The sequence below is a fragment of the Rhinolophus sinicus genome, linkage group LG07 (genome assembly GCF_036562045.2).
Source record: "Rhinolophus sinicus isolate RSC01 linkage group LG07, ASM3656204v1, whole genome shotgun sequence".
Classification (NCBI taxonomy): domain Eukaryota; kingdom Metazoa; phylum Chordata; class Mammalia; order Chiroptera; family Rhinolophidae; genus Rhinolophus; species Rhinolophus sinicus.
This window is the reverse complement of record NC_133757.1, coordinates 78,319,030-78,340,514: the sequence shown is the minus strand read 5'-3', so window position 1 is coordinate 78,340,514 and position 21,485 is coordinate 78,319,030. Positions and strand designations below refer to the sequence as shown.

Sequence of the window (21,485 nt, the reverse complement as noted above, 5' to 3'; positions counted from 1 at the left end):
GGGGCACCCAGGTTTCTAGGAGGGAGGCTGAGGAGAAGGGAGGGTAGTGGCATGTTAGGTCCCAGTTAGCCCTAAATTAGAAGGTAGCAGAGGAAATTTACCTTCTGAACTGGAATAAATCCTTCCCAGAATGCAGAAGGGAAACTGAGGCCTGAGGTCGAAGCCTGACCATGTCCTCCTCTACATGACCTTCACCAGCCTGGTGGTGAAGTGAGCTGGGGGTGGGGGGTACGGGAGAGCAATTCTAACTGCTGCGGCTTCCTTACCTCCAGTCTCCTCAGAGCGGGTGGGGTAGTTACAGGTTCTGGGTCACTTTCTCAGGGAATGGCACCAACGCCTTCATCACACACCCCCACCCACCCCCTAGTTTTTGGTAAAGGAAGGCAAACGTGTGGGAGGTTCTGGGCTGACAGTAGCTCCCACCATGATCAAATGGGTCCCCACCACTGTTGAGTGTCCTCCAGGACACAGTGGGGAGAAGGGAGGCTCAAGGGTCCCACATCAGCTTCTTAAGGGGCCCTGTCTCCTCTGTCCCCCTCTAACCTGCCAAGACTTCCCCCACCACCAACCCTTCCCATGCTCTCAGGAGCCTGGCTCCTGCCCATCACACTATGCTCAGGTGGCGGCCCCTGCAGGCCCACAGGTGCCAGGCTTGCCCATCTGCTGTGCTCTTTGCCCTTTCCCCCAATCGGGAGGGCCAGGGGCAGCTGGTGGAGGAATCAGACAGAGGCTGGCAGCACATGGGAACAGCAAGGAGCTTTGAAGATACCCACAGGCCAGCTCCTTGGTCATGGGAGGCCTAGGTGGGCCTTGGTCTATCTCTAATAGCTGGAACTCCAACCCTGGGAGTGGGCAAGGCCTTGCGTGGGGCAGGCAGTCGTGGGCAACTAGGGCAGGGCTCCCGTGTCCAGACACCCTCTCGAAGGTGGTTTCTGTTCCCAGTACTAAACCTCCCTCCCCACAGAAGAGAGCAGCGCCCACCCTCTCCGGGATCACTGGCTGCCAGTGACTGACCAGGCTCCTGCCCCTGCAGGCAGAGCGGGTGCCCTGAGGCAGGCGGTTTACCGTCTGCTTCCCTGTAAGCACCACATCCACCATGCATCGCCACTGGCCTGATTTTAAAAACATGTCCACGGAGACTGTGGAAGATTGGGTTCCTCTATATTTATTGCAACTGCTAAATGATTAACAACATTCACAACTTCTTAGATTAAAAAAAAAAACAAAAAAACCCCGAAAACTTCCATTTTGTAACATCACAATGTCTTCTAGGTTTTACCAAGGACCGAAAACACTAAAATTCTCTATCTGATTTCCAGTGACGGAAACAAGCCAGACAGTAAGCACCCAAAGTGGCGAGTTAGCACTTTCCGGATGCCTGTCGTCCTCGCGGGAGAGACCCTGGAACTAGAATGACAGAAAAGACGCTGTGACTTTGACGAGGCCACACACCCACACGCGCGCTCGCACGCTCCCTGCAGAGAGCCAGGTGGCACAGAGGCTGGCAGTGGGCCCAGGGCGCCCCACCATGCTTCGCCTCAGTGTCCTGACGCCTCGATGCTGTCTCCCCAGGAGAAGCACCACCTGAGGGCCCAGAGGACTTTCCAGGCTCCAGAAGTAGCTGTTTCCTTTAACGTCTGCCAAATGCTCCCCGTGTCAGCTCAAAGTGGGATGTCCCCAGGAGGAGGAGTGGCAGGAGGCTGCGGGAATAGGGTATCCCTGGGAATTCCTAAAGCATTTTGCTTGTGAATGAAAGCAGAGAAAGCCAAGAATGAACACACAGGACAGAGTGAATACAACGGTCAGGGCGAAGACGACAGTCAGGGCTACGTTCCAGAGAAAGAGAAAATGTGCATGGCTCGCCAGCAGGCACTCTGAAAGGCCCTGGGGACCAAGGCCCTGTTCTCAGAGTTCCATCCTGTGGCCCAAGCACGGCCAAAGGGAAGGCTGATGGAAGGATTAGGCAAGAGAGGAGCAAAAGATGAAATTCCACAGCCCCGTGCGGGCTGCTTCACCTCTGCTGAAGGACCACCAGCACTGCCACGGCCACAAAGGTCTGCCAAAGCAACAGAAGTGACCAGAAGCAGGCAGAGAGCTGGGGGCTACACCCGACATGAAAGGAGGCGGCATCAGGAAGGCGAGATGCTACAGTGAATGGCAGGACAGACAGACAAGGCAGACCAGAGGAGCTGGGACCACAACTGGGAGGTCTGTGCTCTAGGAAAGCAAGGTTTTCTTGATAGCCAATAAAAGCAGCTGACACAGTAACTCACTGCTGTACTATCAGTACGACCAAGTTTTCCAGGTTTTAGCACACATTTAAAACTTCACCACTACTGCTTTAGGAGGAAGGGCTGAGATTCCCACAGCCTGAGAATTTTGCACGTAGTTGCGAAGAGCTGGGAGAAGCTGGAAGGGGGTGGCAATCACAGGCCTTGAATGGCATACAGCTGCACAGCCCACCCCAAGAAGATCCTTTCTGTTCTGTAGAAGAGCCCTAAAAAAGCAATTCTTTCCACTGCCACACATGCAAAAACCGAAGAGTCCTGAAGAGTTTACCCCCACCGCTTTGTAGGAGGCTCCATTATGTGGTTTAAAAAGAAAAACCAAATTGTAGCTTTCTGTGTGGATTCTAAAGAGACCTCTAAATTTGGAGAAAGTTTCATCAGTGTAGTGACTACTCCCCACTGAATACACCGATATGATACTGTTGCTAAGATTTCAATAAGTCTCTTGGGATGTACTTAAGAGATGAGACTCCATAAAATAACATGTTCGTGGAATCAAGTATTTCCACTTGTTCAAAGAGCTTCAGCGCTCCCACTCACAGGCTGTGGTACCAGAGCGCAGATTACATCCCATTTAACCTCTGGAAACGAAAAGACACAATCAGTAACTGTTTCAGCATCAAGTCTGCTAACAGAGCACTTCTAGAGAGCAACGTGCTCTGGACGGGAAAACAGACAGGAGCTACTTCCCAAGCACTACTGTCCCGGTGCTACCCGGGCAGCACCACCTTCTGAGCGGGAACCAGGAAAGACTCGGAGGGGACGTGCTGCCCAAAGCATTTGGAAGAGGAGGAAAGGCAAAAGCAGATTGGAAACGGTGCATTTTTTTTCCTTTAAGAAACAGAAAAGCCAGCGGCACCTCCGCACCAGAAACTGCAGATACGTTTGCTTCTCGTGTACACACCAAACCAACTTGGGAACTGGCTCCACGGTGGATCCGGGACAGAGGTGGCGTTTTTAGGGTAATTGCTGCTTCAGGGCTTATCTTTCTCACCAATGGTTTTCATCTATTCAAGGAGAGAATGATTTTGTTCAAAACCGAGCTGGAAATTATGGGTGGGAAGGGCAACTAAAAAGAGAGGAGAAGGATGAAGATAGTCGTAGGCCCAAGGCCCTTCAGAAGGAAAAGGATTTGAAGACCCTCAGAAAGGGAAACCAAGTGACCATACTCTGCGGCCAGCTTCCAGGTTGCTCTTACACTTATGGGACGCAAGGCCACTCCTGGGGTGGCCTGGGAGCCCGCACCCAGGCCCCGCAGGCAGGCCCCAGGCAGCTGCGCAGGGAGCGTGGGACTCGCTCCTTTAGCCGAACCTGGAAGGTGAGAGGGGTACACATTGCATTCAAAGACTCCTTTTGCTTCCCTCACAGAATTTTCGGATTTTTTTTTTTTGGGTGGGACTTTGATTTTGGTTTTGGGGGTATGGGGAATACTGACTTTTGGAGGAAACGTGGCTGCTGTCAGAACCCGGCTTAGGCAGGGCGCCCGATGCGCCGGCTCGTGCACGTACCTATTTGTTGGCCCGTTTGTGTCTGTACATCTGCATCATCCTCTGACGGAACACGTCGAATGTGTCTTCCTTGTGCTCCGGCCCGTCGGCACCCAGCCCCTCCCCTTCCGAGGCCATTCCCCTGAAGAGCAAAGTGCAGAGTTAGCCACACCCGCACCCAGACCTGGCCTCCAAGACACTGGAAATGGCTTAAGCAGTCAGAGTGGACAGAGTAGTGGGACATGTGACAGTGATGGCGAAGCAGAGGGACTGTGGAGATGCCATCTGTACAGCGAACAGGGGTATCCGCCTATGTGGGTGCTCAGGAGCCCGATTACAGTAGAAGCGCCCCCATAGGTGCTAAGCCCAGTTGTGCATGAAATGTCTGCTGGCCATTCATGGGTTTAACCAGTTCTGGAACGGGTTCTACCTGCCAGGCCTGCATATGGGTTCCTAGGAAAGGGAAAGTGGTTCTTGGTAGAACTACCCAGAATCACCACTCAGCTTTTATGACAATAAATGTGGCCAAAATGCCAGATGCCACGAAGCCATTTAAATAATCTGCACAAACAGCAAGGAGCCGGGTGAACACCTGCCTATGGAAATGTCCGCTTCTCATTTCATCTGAAGACTCCCCTGCCTAATAAAAAATAACTGCAAACGTCAAACCATGTTCAGCGTGAGGGAATCCAAGAATTAGGCTGTGGGTCAAAGGACTTGGGCCCGGAATTGCAGAGAAAACCTCTTCTCTCAGGCATGTGCACCCCCCGAGCCCCGCCGCGTACATGCCGACAGGCTCCCGGATGCCCTTCCCACAGGATCCCAGCCCGTGGCCCTCCTTCCAGCCCATCTTCTGCAGCATCTGGAACCCCAGGTTCTTGTCAGTCAGCTTCTGCTGGGCGAAGTCCGAGGCCTTGGGTTTCTGAGGAAAGAGCAGAGTGCGGCATGTGGGCTGCAGCCAAGTGCCCCGCGTGAGGGTCTGCAGCCCGGTCCAGCACTAACGCCCCCTCAGGCCTCTCTGACTCCCCAGGTACTCACGATCAAGCCATTGTCTCCTACCCTGTTCTCACCCTAGAAGGGACAAAACTACCCAGCGAGGCACTGAGAGTCCAGGACAGGAAGTGAAGTCCACCCTGAGGTATGAAGCAGTGTGTGTGCGCATGAGTTACTGAAGCAGCTGGGGCAGCTGGGAGGTGAGGGAACAGGAGTCTCGTCAGGATGGTGGGCCGACATCCACCTGAAGGACGTTTAAGGAGGCACGTAGGGACTCAGGGAAGGAGGAGCTTGCTGTTGGCAGGGGCAGGAAGAGAGTACAAACAGCAGTGTAGGAGACACGTGTGCAGGCTGAAGAACAAGGGAAAGCCAGGGGAACGATGGGCAGGAGTTGCCAGCCCTGGGGGGGGCCCTCACCATCAGGAAATCACCTGGAGAACAGAGGAGGTGGAACCTGCCACTGAGGTGACGAGAAGGCATCTGTCATGCCCTCCCAGGCCCAGAGAAGAACAGCTAAGACAAATGGAGGGTGGGAAAGGCTGGCCAAGGGTCCCCAAACAGCAGGCCGGCCCCACTGCAGGAAAGTGCTTGGTGGGAGCAACGGAAGGAACAGGGGGCAGCTCGGCCTGGACAGGTCTTGTAAGCTTTCAGTCTGTGTCTAAGAGTCACCCCTGGGTTGCACAGCGAACTGCAGGCGAGGCCTCCTCCCTTCCTCCAGTCACCACAAGGAGACCCGCGTCTATAGGACACCCCTGCATACCGGGTTAACACGCATTTCATGTAAGCCTCAAGGTATTTTCTACCTGCAGGGTAGGTGTGACAGATGTACAGATGGAGGCTCAGGAGTTACACGCCAAGATGAGGTGGCCATCCTGAACCTGAACTCAGCTGATCCCTCACCAGGCACCTCGGTGCTGGCCCCCAATGCACTAGCAGGACCACGAGCTCTTGGCACAGGAAGGAAGGCCCCTCCTCCTGCCGTAGCTGGGGTCACAGTGATGCTTCATCTGGCTGCTGAGACTGGTGCTGCACTCGGAATGGGGGCCGCTGCTCACCTCCCTGACTTCTAGGGACCTATGATGTCTTCACATGTCCCAGGTGACTTTGCCTGGCCATCTGGAATTTACCTCCGTCTTCTTCTGGTGACCTGCTTCCCACAGGGGCACCCCGGTTCAGCCAATGGCAGCTCCTTTCTCCTAACTGCCCGGGCTGACAACCCTGGGGTCTCCCTGGACTCTTGGCTTTCACTGTTCCACATCCAGCCCACCTGCGAGTCCCCCCTGGCGCAGCTTCACCCCTCCTATTCCTGGCTCTGCCCGGCCCTCATCCTACAGGTTGCTCTCAGCACAGTAACCACAGCAGCCACATCTTCCGTCGAAATCCCGCCACCAGTCCCTGAGGGCCTTCCCCAGAGAAGAGCCACAGTGCAGACATCTGTCTACAGGCCTGAGTGACCTGAGTCCTCACTGCCTCTACTGGATACTCACCTCCCCATGTTCATCACCCCACTTGGGCCCCAAAAGCTTCCTGACCACCTGGGGGCCTCTCTAAGGCTCTCCCTAGATGACCAAACAAATGTTACCTCTCAGGGAAACTTTCCCTGGCTTTCCTCATCAAATGGCACCCCTGACCCCACCTTATTCCATCGCCCAATGACCCGCTTCTCAGTACCCACAGCACCCCCTGCGACCTAGTCATGCATTTTGGCCCTGCTTGCTGCTGCCCCAGGGTGGGACGTGGGGCCTGGAACCTAGGAGGTGCCAACCAGTTAACACACACTGTCTGCTTAACTGCCTTTTAAACCACAATTACAATCCACTAAATCTGAACTGCTCGAGGGCTGAGACATTATCAAGTTTCTCTCTCCATTCCTTGCACCGATCGGGCTCCAACGATCTGTTATGGACGACTCTCCTGCGCTTTGGACAAAGCTAAATCGTTTTCAGAAGTCCCGGCAGAGAAAAGGCATTTGTTGTGCTTTGTACATTAGCACCCAGTCTGAAGTATGAGTACAGCTCAATCGCCAGCCCGTGTCCTTTGAGACTCTGACAAATTCCAACTGACTATGTCACATGTGAGGACTCACAAATGGTCACGCTCACCTTCTTTTTGGACATGGGACGACCCCGGGGCCTGTCGTAGGCGATGCGAACTGGTTCGTGAACTGGAAGACAAAAGAAACATATATATATATATATACCTATATGAGCTTTCCCCAGATTTCTGAGAGAGAACATGCGGGCACTGTGGTTTGGACTAACAGCCCCTCTGCTAACAGAAGGTGGTTACGACCCGCACAAGACCAGCAGCCTGGCCTTGCTCCTCTCAGGAATCGCATGACCACGGAATGCAGAGGCTGAATGTGCGGGCTCCACTGAGGGCTCCTTGCTGTGAGAGTGTGTCTCTAATTAACGTAAGGTGCCTACGTTTATGATGAAGGACCCGGTACGTGGCTCGTGCTCCATGACCACAGGAATACACTTTGCTGTACAAACGACCTATGTGCAACCCTGCGCTCCCCGGTGCCTCTGCAACGACTCCACTGACAAAGAATTCAAGTCCAAGGGCGGCCGGGTGGCTCAGTTGATTAGAGCGTGAGCTCTGAACAACAGAGTTGCGGGTTCAATTCCTGCATGGGATGCTGGGCTGCGCCCCCTGCAACTAAGATTGAAAACGGCGACTAGACTTGGAGCTGAGCTGTGCCCTCCACAACTAGATTGAAGGACAACGACTTGGAGCTGATGGGCCCTGGAAAAACACACTGTTCCCCAATAAAATTAAAAAAAAAAAAAAAAAGGAATTAAAGTCCACACAGAACTTTCCAGCAAAAACAACCATGCTTCTCATACAAAACTCCGAATCACATCATTATTGTTATTGTTTTGACGAAGGGGAGATCGGAGGCCCGGTTTTGTCTCATCACTCACTCAATCAGAGAACTGAGAGCTTCCACAACGGGACTCCACTTCCCCACACACACAAAGGACAAAGTGAAACATTCCGATATGCTACCACCACCTGCGGTGAGTTCTGAAGGACGCAGAGTTTGGTAGAACAGTTAGCAATCCGTTGCCATGCCCAAGTTTGCAAACACAAACCACGGACGGTTCTGTTAGTGGGAAACTATTGACACTGCTCGGTGTGAATGTGTCAACAATAGAAAACACAGGTGACACACGACGGGAAACTGTTCACCGTGGCCACTTCACACGCAGGTATCGCGGCATCAGCCCCACACTCTGAGCATAGCCCAGGCCTGGCTGCACAGACCTCTAGCTGGGCAGGAGCCATGAGGGGTAACCTGGGCCATGGCCCACCCATCAAAAGGCCACACACGATACAATTGCACTTAACGAGTCTAGAAAAGGCAGGACCACGAAGCCAGAACACAGTCGGTGGTGGCCGGGGCTGGGGAGGGGACTGCGGAGGGACACAGACTTTCTAGGGACGGGCTCCAGCTCCACTGTACTGGTGGGTTCCTGACTGTACACATTTGCCAAAACTCCTCAAACTGTCCACTTGGAAGGTGTGAGTTTTATGGCTGGTAAACTGCACTTCAAGAAACTTGAGACTCCCCACAGGAGGGGAGACGGGCCCCATGGGGCATGAGGCTCCCACTGACAGGTGCCCGACAGCCGCCCTGCCCCGTTTCCTCCTGCTGCATCCTCACCATAAGCAGGTGTCACCACCCCCAAGGCCACAGGCAGGAAATGGCTGAGATGACCGGACCCGTCCCCTCCATGGCCAGGACTCCCCTGCTGGACTCTGAGCAATAATGGAAACCCGAGCAGCACGCAGGGCAGTAGAAGCCACAGACTATGTGGCAGCATCTCCTTAGAGGCTCAACATTAAACCAACTGGAAACATGAGTTTCATACGAACATTTGGAGTGGTGTGCACACCACTAGGACTGTTTTAAGTTAAAAATCCGAGACCCAAGAACCCCGTAATGAGTGGGGCCTGGGAGGATTTGGGAGGTAACGTCCAGGTTGGTGGTGGAACCAGGACTGACAAGGGTGACAGGCCAGCTGGTTATCTTGTGGCTGAGCCTGGGCTGAGGGCAAGTTAATTCCTCAAAACAGTCACACAAGGTCTCTAACGTGTCTCTACAAGCTCCATTAACTCCTCCTCGGGTGCTAGAGTGTGGGGCGCTGCACCGGTGGCAGGCACTCACCTTTGGGCTCCTGGATGAGACACAACCTCTTGGGAGCCGGAATCATGCCGACCTTCAGCGACTTGCTGCTGACCCTTTTCCGGGGGAAGCAGGCTCCCAAGGAGGCCTGTGACAGGGCAGGCGCGTCAGCGGGGCTGTCTTCGGCTGCCTCACTCGGGAGGCCATCAGCAGAGGGGCTGCCCTCAGAGCCCTCGGACTTGGCAGCCCCTCCAGCCCTCCTGGAGGGCCCTCCGGAAGCGGAGGCCTCCTCGCCCCCCTCCTCCTCCTCCTCTTCCTCCTCGTCGTCGTCCTCCTCCTCAGCCATCACCTCGAGGCTTTCCAGCTCAGCCTCCTGCTGAGGGGGCTCATCCTCAAACTCTCCTTCCCCTTCTACAGGCTCTAGGGCGCTCTCACCGGCATGGAGGTTCAGCGGAGACGATGTGAAACAAATCGATGGGCACAGTTCAAATACTTTCTTTCGATAGAATTTGAAAGCTGTGCTACTTTGGTCATGTAGAAACCTGGATAAAGACGATATACACGGGTTAACCAAAGGGTCCTCTGAATATTCTTATTTGCTGAGCTCTCCAAATGGGCCCGACAGTGCTGGGGGTGGGACAGAGGAGTGAATAACCTGACCTCTTTCTACCAGCGATGGCTGATGGTGCAGCAGCTTCCCAGTGAGAACGTCTGAGGAGCCAGAATGTGAGGCCTAATTGCTTTTCGTGGAAGGAAGGTGGAGGAACAAGGTATGCGGGGACGACCAGGGAATGTGCTGGAACGAGCTCCATCACTGCAGCCCAGAGATCTGACCTGGCCTCACTCAGTCCTTTCTAGTGACACAATGGCCTTTATGGGCCTCTGAGTGCTCCCTGTGACTCGGTCCCTCTCACTTCCAGGCACGAGATGGAGGAAATGTGTCACCTGCAGCATCTCCTGTCTCACGTCCTGCAGAGAAGCTGCATAAAGATGGTGGTGATAAAGCTTCTCTGCCTAAGTCCGAGGGCCGCCTTGACTCGTAGCCACAGCCAGGGGCTGCAGCTGGGATAGAAAACCAAATCACGCCCAAAGACACAAAATACACTTGGACCAAAGGAAAGACAGCCCTTGTCCTTGGACTGGACAACTTGACCTCATGAAGATGTCAATTCTCCTCTAGTTAATGAATTAATGTCAAGAAGCATCCCAATAAAAGCATCATTTGTTTTTAGATCTGGACAAGATGATTTTAAAGTTCATAAAGAAAAATGAACATGCGAGAACATCTGGGAGGACCCTGAACAAGACCTACCAGGTATTACAAGGTGTGTGAAGTCTCTACAGTGAAAACAGCATGGTACTGGTGCACGGACAGATGGACAGACAGACCAAGAGAAAGACCACAAAGGCCACAAAGCATCTGATGACAGTAGCTGCTCAAACCACTGTGAAAAAACCACTCTTTTCAAAAAATGGTGTCGGGACCATTTGTTGAATATTTACATTGGATCCATGTTGTATCCTCTGCTCCCCAGTAACCCCACACAGATCGGGGATCTAAATGTGAAAAACAAGCCAGACGAGTTCTGGAAGAAAAGAACATCAATGTCTTTATAACCTGAGTATGGGGAGAGTATTTCTAACTATGACTCAGTATACAGGTGCAATCGAAGAAAAAATTGTGAAATCTGCATCCATGAAACACTTCTGCACTGCAGAACATCCCATATGTAAAATAAATGTCAAAATAAGAAGGAAATATATACAACAACACAGATAAGAGCTCTTAAAAATCAAGAAAGAACAAGCTAAAAAAAACCAATAGAGGAAAGGGTTAAGAACGTCTGCCCTCTAAAAGATCCAGCTGGAATGTGAAGTTACAGACTAGGAGGAAATGTCTGCCCATCATCTGAGAAAGGACTTGTATCAATAATATACAATGAACTCTCAAAATTCATTACTAATAAACAACCCAATCAAAAAACGGGCCAAATATTCAGACAAACAGTTCACTAAAGAAATATGGAAGCCCCTATGCATCGTCTGTCCTCAGAGAAATGAAAGCCAGAGGGATACCCCCTCTCTCTCACCACACTGGGACATTAAAAAGATGGATACTAGCAAGTGCTGAAACTCTTGTCCAGACTGCTGAAAATACAAAATGGTGCAGCCACTTGGAAAGGCAGTTGGCAGTTTTCTCAAAAGTTAAATGTGGACCTACCATGGGAGCCAGCCTTTCCCCTCCTAGGTATTTATCCAAGAAAAATAAAAGCAGGTGTCCACAGAAATCCTTGTACACGAATGTTCACAGCAGCTTCACCTATAATATTCCCAAAATGAAAACACCTCACATGCCGTCAACAGGTGAACGCGTTCAGTAACTGTGGTCCAGCCAAATGGTGATCCCACTTCCAAGCTTACCTTTTATAATTTTTAGTTTACAACCATGAAAATCCTATACTTATTTTTAAAATTAAATAAAAAATGGGAAACAAAAGCCCTAAAACTAATTTTTCTGCAGGAACGAATGAACCTGACTATACGTCAAACTGATGGCACAGCCATGCACACAAAATGAATCAACTCAAGCGACTACGGAGTGCTGTATCAGAGGTATAATTCTTCCAAGGACAAAAAAACACAAAGGCATCTTGGCCTTTCCCAAATACGCACGCTGTCGAGTGCAGTGAGTGTCAAACTATTTTATGAGCACTGGGGGACCACGTGTATCACCCTCCCTGACTGACGCTGCTGCGGAATCCAGGGCTCTTGCTGTAGGTGAGGGAAGAGCATGTTCTGACGAGCACTGCTCAGAAAAGGCTGCACAGAGGGGGAGGAATACCCCCCAGCCCTGGTGGTGCCAAGTGCCCAGGCTGATGCAGAGTTCTCTTACAAACTTTAGTTCTCATGGGGGGATAACAGGACTGATGAAACAGTCCTGGGTGTCCTGCACTGAGCTGTCCCACTTGCCGGGCCCTGCCAGGGTGAGGTCCCCCGTGCCATGGGCAGTCCCACTCTGACGCCTGCAGGTGGCCTCCTCCTCAGGCCACCTCCTCTGAGGTCACCAGGCATGGAAAGGCAGAAGCAGGCCGAGTGCCTGGAAGGCTGCCAGTACTCCAGGCAGCTGGGCTGGGTCCCCCAGGAAGCAGAAGGCCTACTGGTGAAGTGCCCACTCAGGGTCCGAAACAAGCTAGAGGACCACACTGGGTCATCACTGGGTCCCAGACATGCTCTAGGACATGTGAAGGTTTGAACCGTATTCTTTATTAGACTCAAGCATGACTCTGCAGCACGTTGGGAGCCAGCGAGGAACCAGCGCTCCAGCAGACTGTAGGATGCTATGTGCACAGCACGCAAACAACCCTTGTTCCCACACACTCCCCAACCACTCTGAGGGGAGACCAGCAGGTTTATAGCTCAGTAGTGGGGACACTGAAGGAGAACCCATGCCCCAGAGACAGAGCTGCCTCTGAGTCTAAGGAATGGGGAATGTAACGGTGCCCCTCCTGCCACAAGGGTACCCAGCCGTCACTGCGTGGAAATGCGTATTGCCCACACCTGGGCTAGGGACCACTCTCACCCCAGAGCAGTGAGTGTGACCAAGGAGCAGTGCCCTCCTCTTCCTCAGCCCCTGTTCTGCCTCTGCTCAGGTTCTGGGGACACCGTCCCTCTGCCCAGGGAGCTATCTCCCTTCCCCTAGAGAACTCCCGCTTGGCCTTCGGGCCCAGCTAAAACAGCCCTCCACAAAGCTTCTCCCGATCCTTCAATGAGGCAGGTCTCCCCCACCCCACCCCCCAGGACAGATGCTTTTCCCTCATGGCCCTGACTCAGCAGAAGTGAAGTCCCGACTTCTCCCAGGGTGACCCCCAGGGCAGGAATGTGTATGCCAGAACACCTGCAGGCTCTCAGGACACTCGTGGGGCAAACAATTTCAATCAGGAGGGTGTGATGAATACGTACCACAGATCAGGGTTGTCGGCGCTGTTTTCTATGCTGAACTGTTCAATCTCTGGTCCCACCTGAGCAACAAATTTGGCCAGTTTCTCTGCAGTCTCCATTGTCTTTGTGTCAACTGCAACATAAAGGAACTGTCACTCGTTGGTTCTGAGCTGCCATGTCCTGCGTGGACACGATGGGGCCGTGGAGACTGATTACAGAGACGGCCCCGAGTATCCCCTCCTGCATCCTCGCCCTTTGCCATGTGACTCTGCAGCTCTGTCCAGCAGAGGTCAGCTCCCCTCTCTCCTGAATTGGAACTGGCCTCAGACTCCTCTGGCCGACGGACATGGCGGAAGTGCCAGCCCAGGACTCGCAAGCCTCGAGCACCTCCACTGCCTCTCTCAGAGGCCTGACAGCAACCTCAGGGGAAGCAACCCCAGCTCGCTGCTGGGGGGCATGGGGTGGATGGGGGTGACAGGGATATCACCTCAACCGGCCCCAGACAACCAGCTGCTGCCTACAAACACACATGCAGGCTCACCCAGGTGTGGTTCCTATGCGAAGCCACAGTTTAGAGCTGCTCGTTCCATGGCAACAGCTAGAAAGGACAGCGGCTGTGTGGCTTTTCCCCTCCGTTCCTACCTAGTGCTGAGTGGGAGCGCTGGTTAGGGGGCAGGCCTGTGGCAGAGGGAGAAGGTAACAGCCGGGACAGACAGAAGGGGCTAAGTTGGTAACTTCAGGAGAAACTGTAGGTGAGCGAACCCTGAGGGGGGAACACACAGACCCGGGGAGAGGAGGCCGAATGAGACCAGCGCAGCCCTACAGAACGTGAGGGCAAGAACAGAGAGAACTTGATCAGGCAGCTCCCAGCCCCAGGCTCAGGCACATGGTGGCCAGTAGGAAGACGCTGCAAGGACGCAGAGTCCCTGGGCAGCAACCTGTGTTAGCTGTACCCTCAGGTCAGGAGGAAGGCTGCAATAGGACTCTCCGGCTGCCCCCTCAAAGAAGCAAGAGGAGAAAGCACCGCCTCAGGCACCCGTCCTAGCTAGGTCCCTGTTGCTACTGCTCACTGCTCAGACCACCGCCCACCCTGTCCTGCTTTGCAGAGACCCCTGGAGACTGCAGAGTCGGGGCGGGGGCCCAGAACAGGGGACAGGAGTGAGCACACACCATCAGCAGCTGGGCAGGGAGACGAGCTCTGAGGGGCTTCGGAGTCGTCCACTCCTGCTGGCTTGGGGGACGGGCCTGCGGCTTCTGGGCTGAGGTCCCCAGGAGAAGGTCTGGCTGGGTCTGGCGGGCAGCCCTTGGCGGCATCATTTCCATCTGGCTGGGGCAGCTTTCCCTGCAAGGAGCCTGGAGCCTGGCGGCTGTGGTGTTTCAGTCTGGTGCCTGAGGAGAGGAGGGTCTGCGTCCCGGTGGTTGCTCTCCTCACCTTCCAGCCCTGGAGCCCTGGAGCTCGGAGCAGCCCCCGCCGCCGCCCGGGCAGGAGCCTCTTCTTGAGGCTCCGGACGGCCTGGGCGTACAGCATGGCCCGGACCGCACACTCCGCCGCCGCCGGCTTCTGATCCGCTCCTGGGGAGGTCTGGCTCATCCGCTGCACGTCTGCGAGTTTCAGCTTGTAATATTTATACTCCAGACTACTGTCGTCAGACAGAAACCTATGTAACAAAACAGGTGCAGTGGGACATTGCTAAGACACCAGCACGACCGAATCGTTGCTGCAAATACACTTCAGCAATCCCTTCCTACGAGATGGCTTCTCTGCTATCCAAGGCTCCACCTGGCTCCACCAAGGACCCAGAGCTGGGCCCAGGCCACCCATCCTGCCCAAGGTGACCACAGGGCAACCAGGAGCTTTGAGCACTGGTGGGTTCCTCCGCCACTTCCTCCTTCCAGTGGCCTCACGACACGAACCCGTCACCTTGGAGTCATAGAGCATTCTGCTACCACACACAACAGGTATCGCTCCTAGATGCCATTTTCAGAAGTGACACCCTTCAAATGGTGGGCTATCAGTGACCTGTCCACTGCATCACTCTCTCTATAAGCAAGTACTGCATTTATGATGAAAACCTTAATTTTAAAAAGTTGGTCTATTCATGTGAAGAGGCAATAAAGCAAAAGGAAGACAGTTTAACAAGTAGTAGCAATAGATGACAAACAGCGGCTGTGACATATCCCTCATCTTACACTCACTCTGCATGCACATCTCAGCTCATCCTTAAACCAGCACAGCAGACGCAGAGCTCCAAGCCCAGCGGAGAAGGCTGGCTACACGGCAGGTCTGCCGCAAGGCTGGTGCCTGAAGCCAAGGGAAGCTGACCCACTCTCACGTTCTGCCCGCTGGCCGGCACCACTGCTCAAAATAGCAAACACCTCACCCTCTGCTCTGGACACCACCACAGCGACAGAAACGTTACTAGGTGCTCTACGGGAAGAATTCGGAGGGCTGACATTTAAAGACCCACCAGTAAGCAGGGTCCTCCTTGAGAAGAGCTCTCTCTTTAGGAGACAGGCTGCCTTCAACGACACGTGTGACCAGCTGGTCGATGGTGTCCACCACCTTGTGATCAGCTCGCTGGGGGACAGCTGGAACACACAGAAAGGCTTGTCTGAGAAACAAACTGGACCACGTGGGGCCTGGGAAGACCAGAACTGAGTCAGGGGCTTAGGACGGAGCCTACGCAGGCACCAGCAACCAAAATCCTCATTCAGGAGAGACGAGCATCGAAGAGAGGAAAGTGGCATGTTATTCTAAAAACCAACATGCAAAATAGCTCCCACAAGCTGCAGCGGCATAGCCACCAGGACAGAAACAGTCACAGGCTTACGGTGGCTGTACAGAGCACTATATGCGTATGTCCTACGGAAGGAAACGGTATATAGCAACCCTGTGCCACTTCTTACGTAGCACCTAACTTGAATGTTCACAACATGTGGAGAAAACATAAAGATAGGAAATGTATTTAAGTATAAAATAGGTAAAAGTTTATCTAAGTTGTGATTCCCAATAGGAAGAAGAGAAGAAAAGATACATAAATATGAGCACATAGAAAAAATAAATAGAAGGAAATATCTAAAAGTTAACAGACATTATCCAGGGGAGGTAGATTTATTAGGATTTCATTTTCTTTGTGCTTTATCTATAAAACATAAACATACGTGTGTTCTGTAATCAGAAAACATGAATTTACAAGGAAAAATTTCCCAATTAAAAAAGTCAATGATTCCAAGGTGGGTGTTCATAGAAATATTTGCTGAATGGATGAAAAGAAAGCATTTTTTAAAGTATGAATTTCCTCCAATGTGACTGCAATTTACAATGCCCCCAGCAACACAGCGAGCATCTGGGTCCTTAAATAATAAGACTGATTAGCTTTCCGATATTTGCTAATTTTAACAGCACGGAATGGTCTATTCGTTCACTCATTCAATAAAAACCAGCCCTGAACTGGAGAGGTTTTCCAGTTTGTTCTGTGGAGTAATTGCGCTGTCTTCTCCTTGCCTTTGTCTGAAGTGTAGCTTTGAGCTTATTTTAAACACCAGTGGGAGCTCTTTACACAGGATAAGTCAATCTTTCAATTGTCATGTTATTGTAAGTATTTCCCTTTCGAAATTGCTTTCCTTTTTGTTCTTGGCTCTCATTTTACAGAACTGTTAATTTGAAGTGATTTTTCAAGACAGAAGGTTTCAGAGATATACACAATCTGTGGGTCATTGCAACCATCTCTGGAGAAGGTGAGCATAGCAAGGGCCAGAAAGTGGGTCCCAGCAATCCTTCTCCCGAGACTGTATCCTTTCAAGGAGGATTTAAAAATAAAAAATAAAAATAATAATCAACAAATTCAACCAAAGAGCTCATCCCAGCATTTCCAACAGTAACGGAAACCATCCACCCACTGCCTGGATTGCCAAGGCTCACAGACACCAATTACAAGGGAACCCAGTTCTGCTCGGCCCCAGAAGCCTCTAATAAAAGGTAGCATGAGTCCAACATCAAGGGAGAAGTGAGGTAATTCAGATTAGGTCAATATCATGATGCAGCAAAGACTGTAGAGACATCGGAAAGGGCCTTTGACAGTCCTGTACAAGGGCAGGCAGTCGTGTTTTCAGCACAGCAAGACTGCACTGCCAGGCCAGCCTGCCCAGCAGCACCACTAGGGGACGGTGGGGAGCTACTTTAGGCTGCGGGAAACCTTTTCCTCAAGTATCACTGTTACACTGCCTTTCTGCTCCACCAGTTTGGGGGGTGTGTGGAGGACAGGGCCTGCTTCTGCCCTGGGTCCCCTCCTGGAAGGCTCCCTCTGGAAATAGGCGTGGCCGCCCATCTATGGTGGGACCTACCAGTTGAGTCTCCACCAGGGTGTAGAGGAGTGAAGAGATGCAGGAACAAATGTGACTTCCTCACTGGGCTGGGGCAATGGCAAACCACGTCAGGAGGAAACAGGACAGGGCCCCTACGCATGCTCATGAGTCCTGGGATGTTTGGGCTTTGGGAGTAGCCACATTGGGAGCTAAGGGGGAGGGAAAAGGGACACCAAACATCCAGTCACATCTATTACCGTGTTTCCCTGAAAAGAAGACCTAGCCGGACCATCAGCTCTCATGCGTCGTTTGGAGCAAGTATCTTACATTGTGTAAGACCCGGTCCTATAGTAAAATTAAGACGGGGTCTTACACTAATATTTGCTCCAAACGATGCATTGAGAGCTGATGGTGCGGCTAGGTCTTATTTTCGGGGAAACACGGTACCTCCTGCTTGGCCTGCCTCCTCCCCTGTAAGCCGACTGCTAACTGCAGGTTACCGTCCACCTAAGTGATCCATGGACCTTTGGCCAGTTTAGAAAGTGAGCGGGTGCCTCCACCACACAGATAGACCTGGCTGATGGCTGTCTGTCCCTCAATACAGCTCAAACACACCTCCCTCTGTCTTCCCCAACTCTCCAGGCGTGGCTAGGCTGGGACCTTTCCACTTTCCCCTTCATCCCATCACAGGAGGGGCTAGTTTTTGTTGATTTCTGCCCCTCAGGAGCCTGGGACTCCTCAGAGACAGTGCCAAGTGTTTACGTTTTCTTTTAGGAATACTTCAGGGGGGACCCTGTTAGAACAGGACTTCTTAACCTTGGCTGCAAAGTGGTACAAAACCCCCAGAAAGTGAGGCAAAACTGTATACAAAGACGTGTGTATTGTTCCTGGCAAGGGCTGCAGCTTTTCATCAGATTCCAAGGAGTCTATGACCGAGAAATATCTAAGGACTTCTAGGGTGGACAGAAGATTCCTCATATATGCTTATGGAATGAAGGGTAGACACTGGCCAATGTGAGTTTCCTGCTAAAATTGATTTGTTTCCAGTTGGCTAAAGAACTTCTCTGTAAAAAAACCTCCAAGAGAATAAAAATCATTACAAGAAAACATGAAAAACCAATCAAAACAAATAGAACGTGCGCTGCTTCCCTTACCATCACTCAGACCACTGGACGCCTCGGCCTGAATGTCAGGTTTGGTAGGAGGAACCATTTTCTCCTCATCTGGAGTTGGCTTGGGTTCAGCTTTCTTGACCTGCAGTGGACAGCCGCTGCTGGCCAGCCAGGCCTTCAGGTGCTCTATGTACTCTCTCCCAAACAGCGTGGAGTCCTCGAAGTTTGGAAATGCAGCAGGAGAGGGAGCTATATCTTGGAGGCCAACAGCTTCTAAGATTTTTTCTTGACGGAAAGAAGAGGCCAAGGAGAATGTCTGCCCTAAAAGGGCCAAAGATTTCCGGCAGAGAGAATTGGTGGTCTCCAGGGCAAGAGCCAAGTCCAGGGGGTTACTGAGAGTTTTCATTTTGACACTCAGCTCGTAGGCGTTGCAGGCCATGAGCAGAGGTGTGACGCTCTTCAGAAGCCGGTCTTGAAGCCTCATTATGTACTTGTCAAAGGGCTTTATGATTTCAAAGAAGCAATTTTTGGTCTTTACAGCACCTTTGTCTAAAAGCATGTTTAAAAACTCGTTATCGACTCTGGGTGTTTTCAAAGCAGAGTGCTTTAAAAATTTGATAGTAAAAAAGCAAAAATCTCTGTGCTCTGGTTTTAAAGAGCATTTGAATGAAGCGAGCATTTTAGCACAGGTTTCAGTTTCAAGTTCAAAGAGAGTCTGGAAAAGCTGGGAAAATTTAACATCATCTTTTATGGTATGGAATCCTGCCCATTTGATGATTTCTATCCCAAATCTTGAAAATACATCGGACTTGTCTATGATGTCGAAGCTCATCTTTCTTCTGGGGAGGCGAATGTCCTTCAGATTGAGCCCCAGAGGGATCTTCTGAGTAGGGAATTGGATATCTTCCATCCCGGGGTTTGTCCCTAGGGTCACATCAGAACTGGGGGTGGTTTTCTGGATTTGGTTAGTGCCCTGAGTTTTGGGAGTAATACGATTTATGGTGGGTACTTTTTTTGTGCTCACACTTCTCAGCGTGACAAGTTTCCCGACCTCCCCTTTCGGTGTGAGCAGGCCCGGAGTCTCCCCCTTTCCTATGAGGGCACCCTCCTGGTCAACGATGTTTAGACCTCGGCTTCTGCCCTGGACTTGACTGTTGCCTCGGAGCACAGAGTCTGCTTCCCCTGGACGGTCCACATCATAATCCCGACTCTCCTTCTCCAAACACTCTTTCTCAATCAGCCTGGAGGAGCCAAAGTCCCCCAGTAGTGCAGAAGGACCAAAATTATATTCTTGTGACCAAGACAATTCTTGAGAAACTGGGTGGCCAAAGTCTTGTTCCCAAGAGCCACGGAGTGTAAATTTCCAGTCCGGAGAACGGAAATGTCCCAATTTCCGGTGGCCAAAGACTTGGTCTCGGGAGTCAGGGTGGGAAAAGTCCAGATCTCGGCCACACTCTTTGCGAAAGTAGTTGTCTTCACTTACAGATGGGTTGCTTGATCTGAAAGAAGGCCCCGGAAACACATCACCTCTCAGGCCTTCTCTCCCAGCATCTCGAGAGTGAGCTACGGATCCGCCCAGAGTGTATCTACTGTCACTGTGAATGTCATCATACATATCTGCTCTGACTCTTGGGACTGTCCTTAGAAGATCTGAAATAAACAATCCAAAAGGAAACACAAAGGTACTTTAGACAAGAGGCTGCAAATGGACGGTCCACAGACCGTGGTGGACGGTCCACCATAAAGCTGGAGTGCTTTATCTGCCTGAGTGAATTTTGCAAATTCCTATTTGTTGCCAACATTTGTATGGTTTCCCTTAAACACCCGGATTTACTGCTTATAAATATAGAGACCCACAAGCACTGGGCCTGCCATCTGCTCCGATGACAGTGCATCGAGGCTGGGCAGTAGTGCCCCTCACTCATTCAGATCTCCTGACATGGCTCAGTGGGCATCTGGTTTACCAGCCTTCCTTTAGACTCAGGGAAGGGTGTCTGGTCCTCAAATAACCTGGACGTCTTCACTGTGACTAGAACACTCGTATACTTCTACCTCTATCACACAGCACACAGGTTTTCTGGAGGTTACCTGCTCTTCTTGCCTTTTTTTTTTTTTAATTATTGGGGAATATTGGGGAACAGTGTTTTTCCAGGATGTCAAGTAGTTTTTCTTGTTTTTTTCCTCCAATCTAGTTTTGTGTGTGTGTGTGTGTGTGTGTGTGTGTGTGTGTGTGTGTGTGGCGGGGGGGAACAGCTCAGTTCCAAGCCAAGTTGTTGATTTTCAATCTAGTTGTGGAGGGTGCAGCTCACTGGCCCATGTGGGACGCGAACCAGTGACCTTGGTGTTATGAGCACTGCACTCTAACCACTGAGCCAACCAGCCGTCCACCTGCGCCTCAGCTCCAACTTCAAGCTGCTGCTTCTCACTGGCCCATGTGGGACTCGAACTGACGGCCTTGGTGTTATGAGCACCGTGCTCCAACCACTGAGCCAAACGGTCACCCACCGGCGGCTCAGTTCCAAGCTCAAGGCGTTGTTTTCAATCTAGTGTGGAGGGTGCAGTTCACTGGCCCATGTGGGAATCGAATCGGCAACCTTGTTAAGAGCTCGCGCTCTGACCAACCGAGCCATCCGGCTGCCCCCCACTTCTTGCCTTCTAATAGGAACTCTTGGCATACACTTGACACTGAGTCAGGAGCCACGTCTGACACTGCACCCACCACAGCCAACTGGGCCCCAGCCGAGCATCTGACCCAAAGCTGGTGGATACACACCCTTAGAAAGGTCCACTGGGTCAAACGATCCTCGGAAAAAACAGATTGAAGCAGAGAGGGAAGGCACCAGTTAAACGAGCCATCGAGAGAGGACACAATGGGAATTGAATAGTGTACTTTTGTCTTCCTCTGTGTGAAAATGAGGAAAATACGTACCTGTATTTGCATTTGCTTATTCACGTATAAAGAAACTCTGTAAGAAGCTAGGAACATAAATGAACTATGGGCCTCAGGGAGACTTTACAGAGTACCTTTCTAACTTTCTGCTTTGAATCAGAATCTATTATCTAGTCAAAAAGTCAAATGAAAAAGAAGAGAGATGCCAGGAGGTAGTAATGGGGCAAGAGGCCACAGGAAGCCAAATCTTTGTATAAATCCAAGTTTATTTACTCAGCAGTACTTACTGAGCACCTACTGTGTGCTGGCATTGCTCAAGGAACTGAAGTTACAGCAGGG

General features: G+C 51.7%; 1 protein-coding gene across 10 annotated transcripts in view; it reads right to left on the bottom strand.

Moving 5' to 3' along the window:
• Positions 1 to 1,149: 1,149 nt before the first annotated feature.
• The window catches only part of SUGP2 (SURP and G-patch domain containing 2), a 24,426-nt gene continuing 4,090 nt past the window's right edge, over positions 1,150 to 21,485 (bottom strand). For 2 of the 10 annotated variants that reach the window (XM_019736844.2, XM_074337812.1), the window contains exons 3-11: positions 18,299 to 19,906; positions 15,308 to 15,428; positions 14,010 to 14,497; positions 12,861 to 12,972; positions 8,943 to 9,442; positions 6,871 to 6,932; positions 4,561 to 4,697; positions 3,797 to 3,917; positions 1,150 to 3,599 (exon numbers count right to left, since the gene is read on the bottom strand). In XM_019736844.2, the coding sequence (XP_019592403.2) occupies positions 3,797 to 3,917; positions 4,561 to 4,697; positions 6,871 to 6,932; positions 8,943 to 9,442; positions 12,861 to 12,972; positions 14,010 to 14,497; positions 15,308 to 15,428; positions 18,299 to 19,906 (3,149 nt within the window). In that variant the 3' untranslated portion in view covers positions 1,150 to 3,599. Of the gene's footprint in view, positions 3,918 to 4,560; positions 4,698 to 6,870; positions 6,933 to 8,942; positions 9,443 to 12,860; positions 12,973 to 14,009; positions 14,498 to 15,307; positions 15,429 to 18,298; positions 19,907 to 21,485 lie in introns of all 10 variants that reach the window. The other 8 variants (XM_074337813.1, XM_074337816.1, XM_019736848.2 and 5 more) reach the window with 6 other exon arrangements.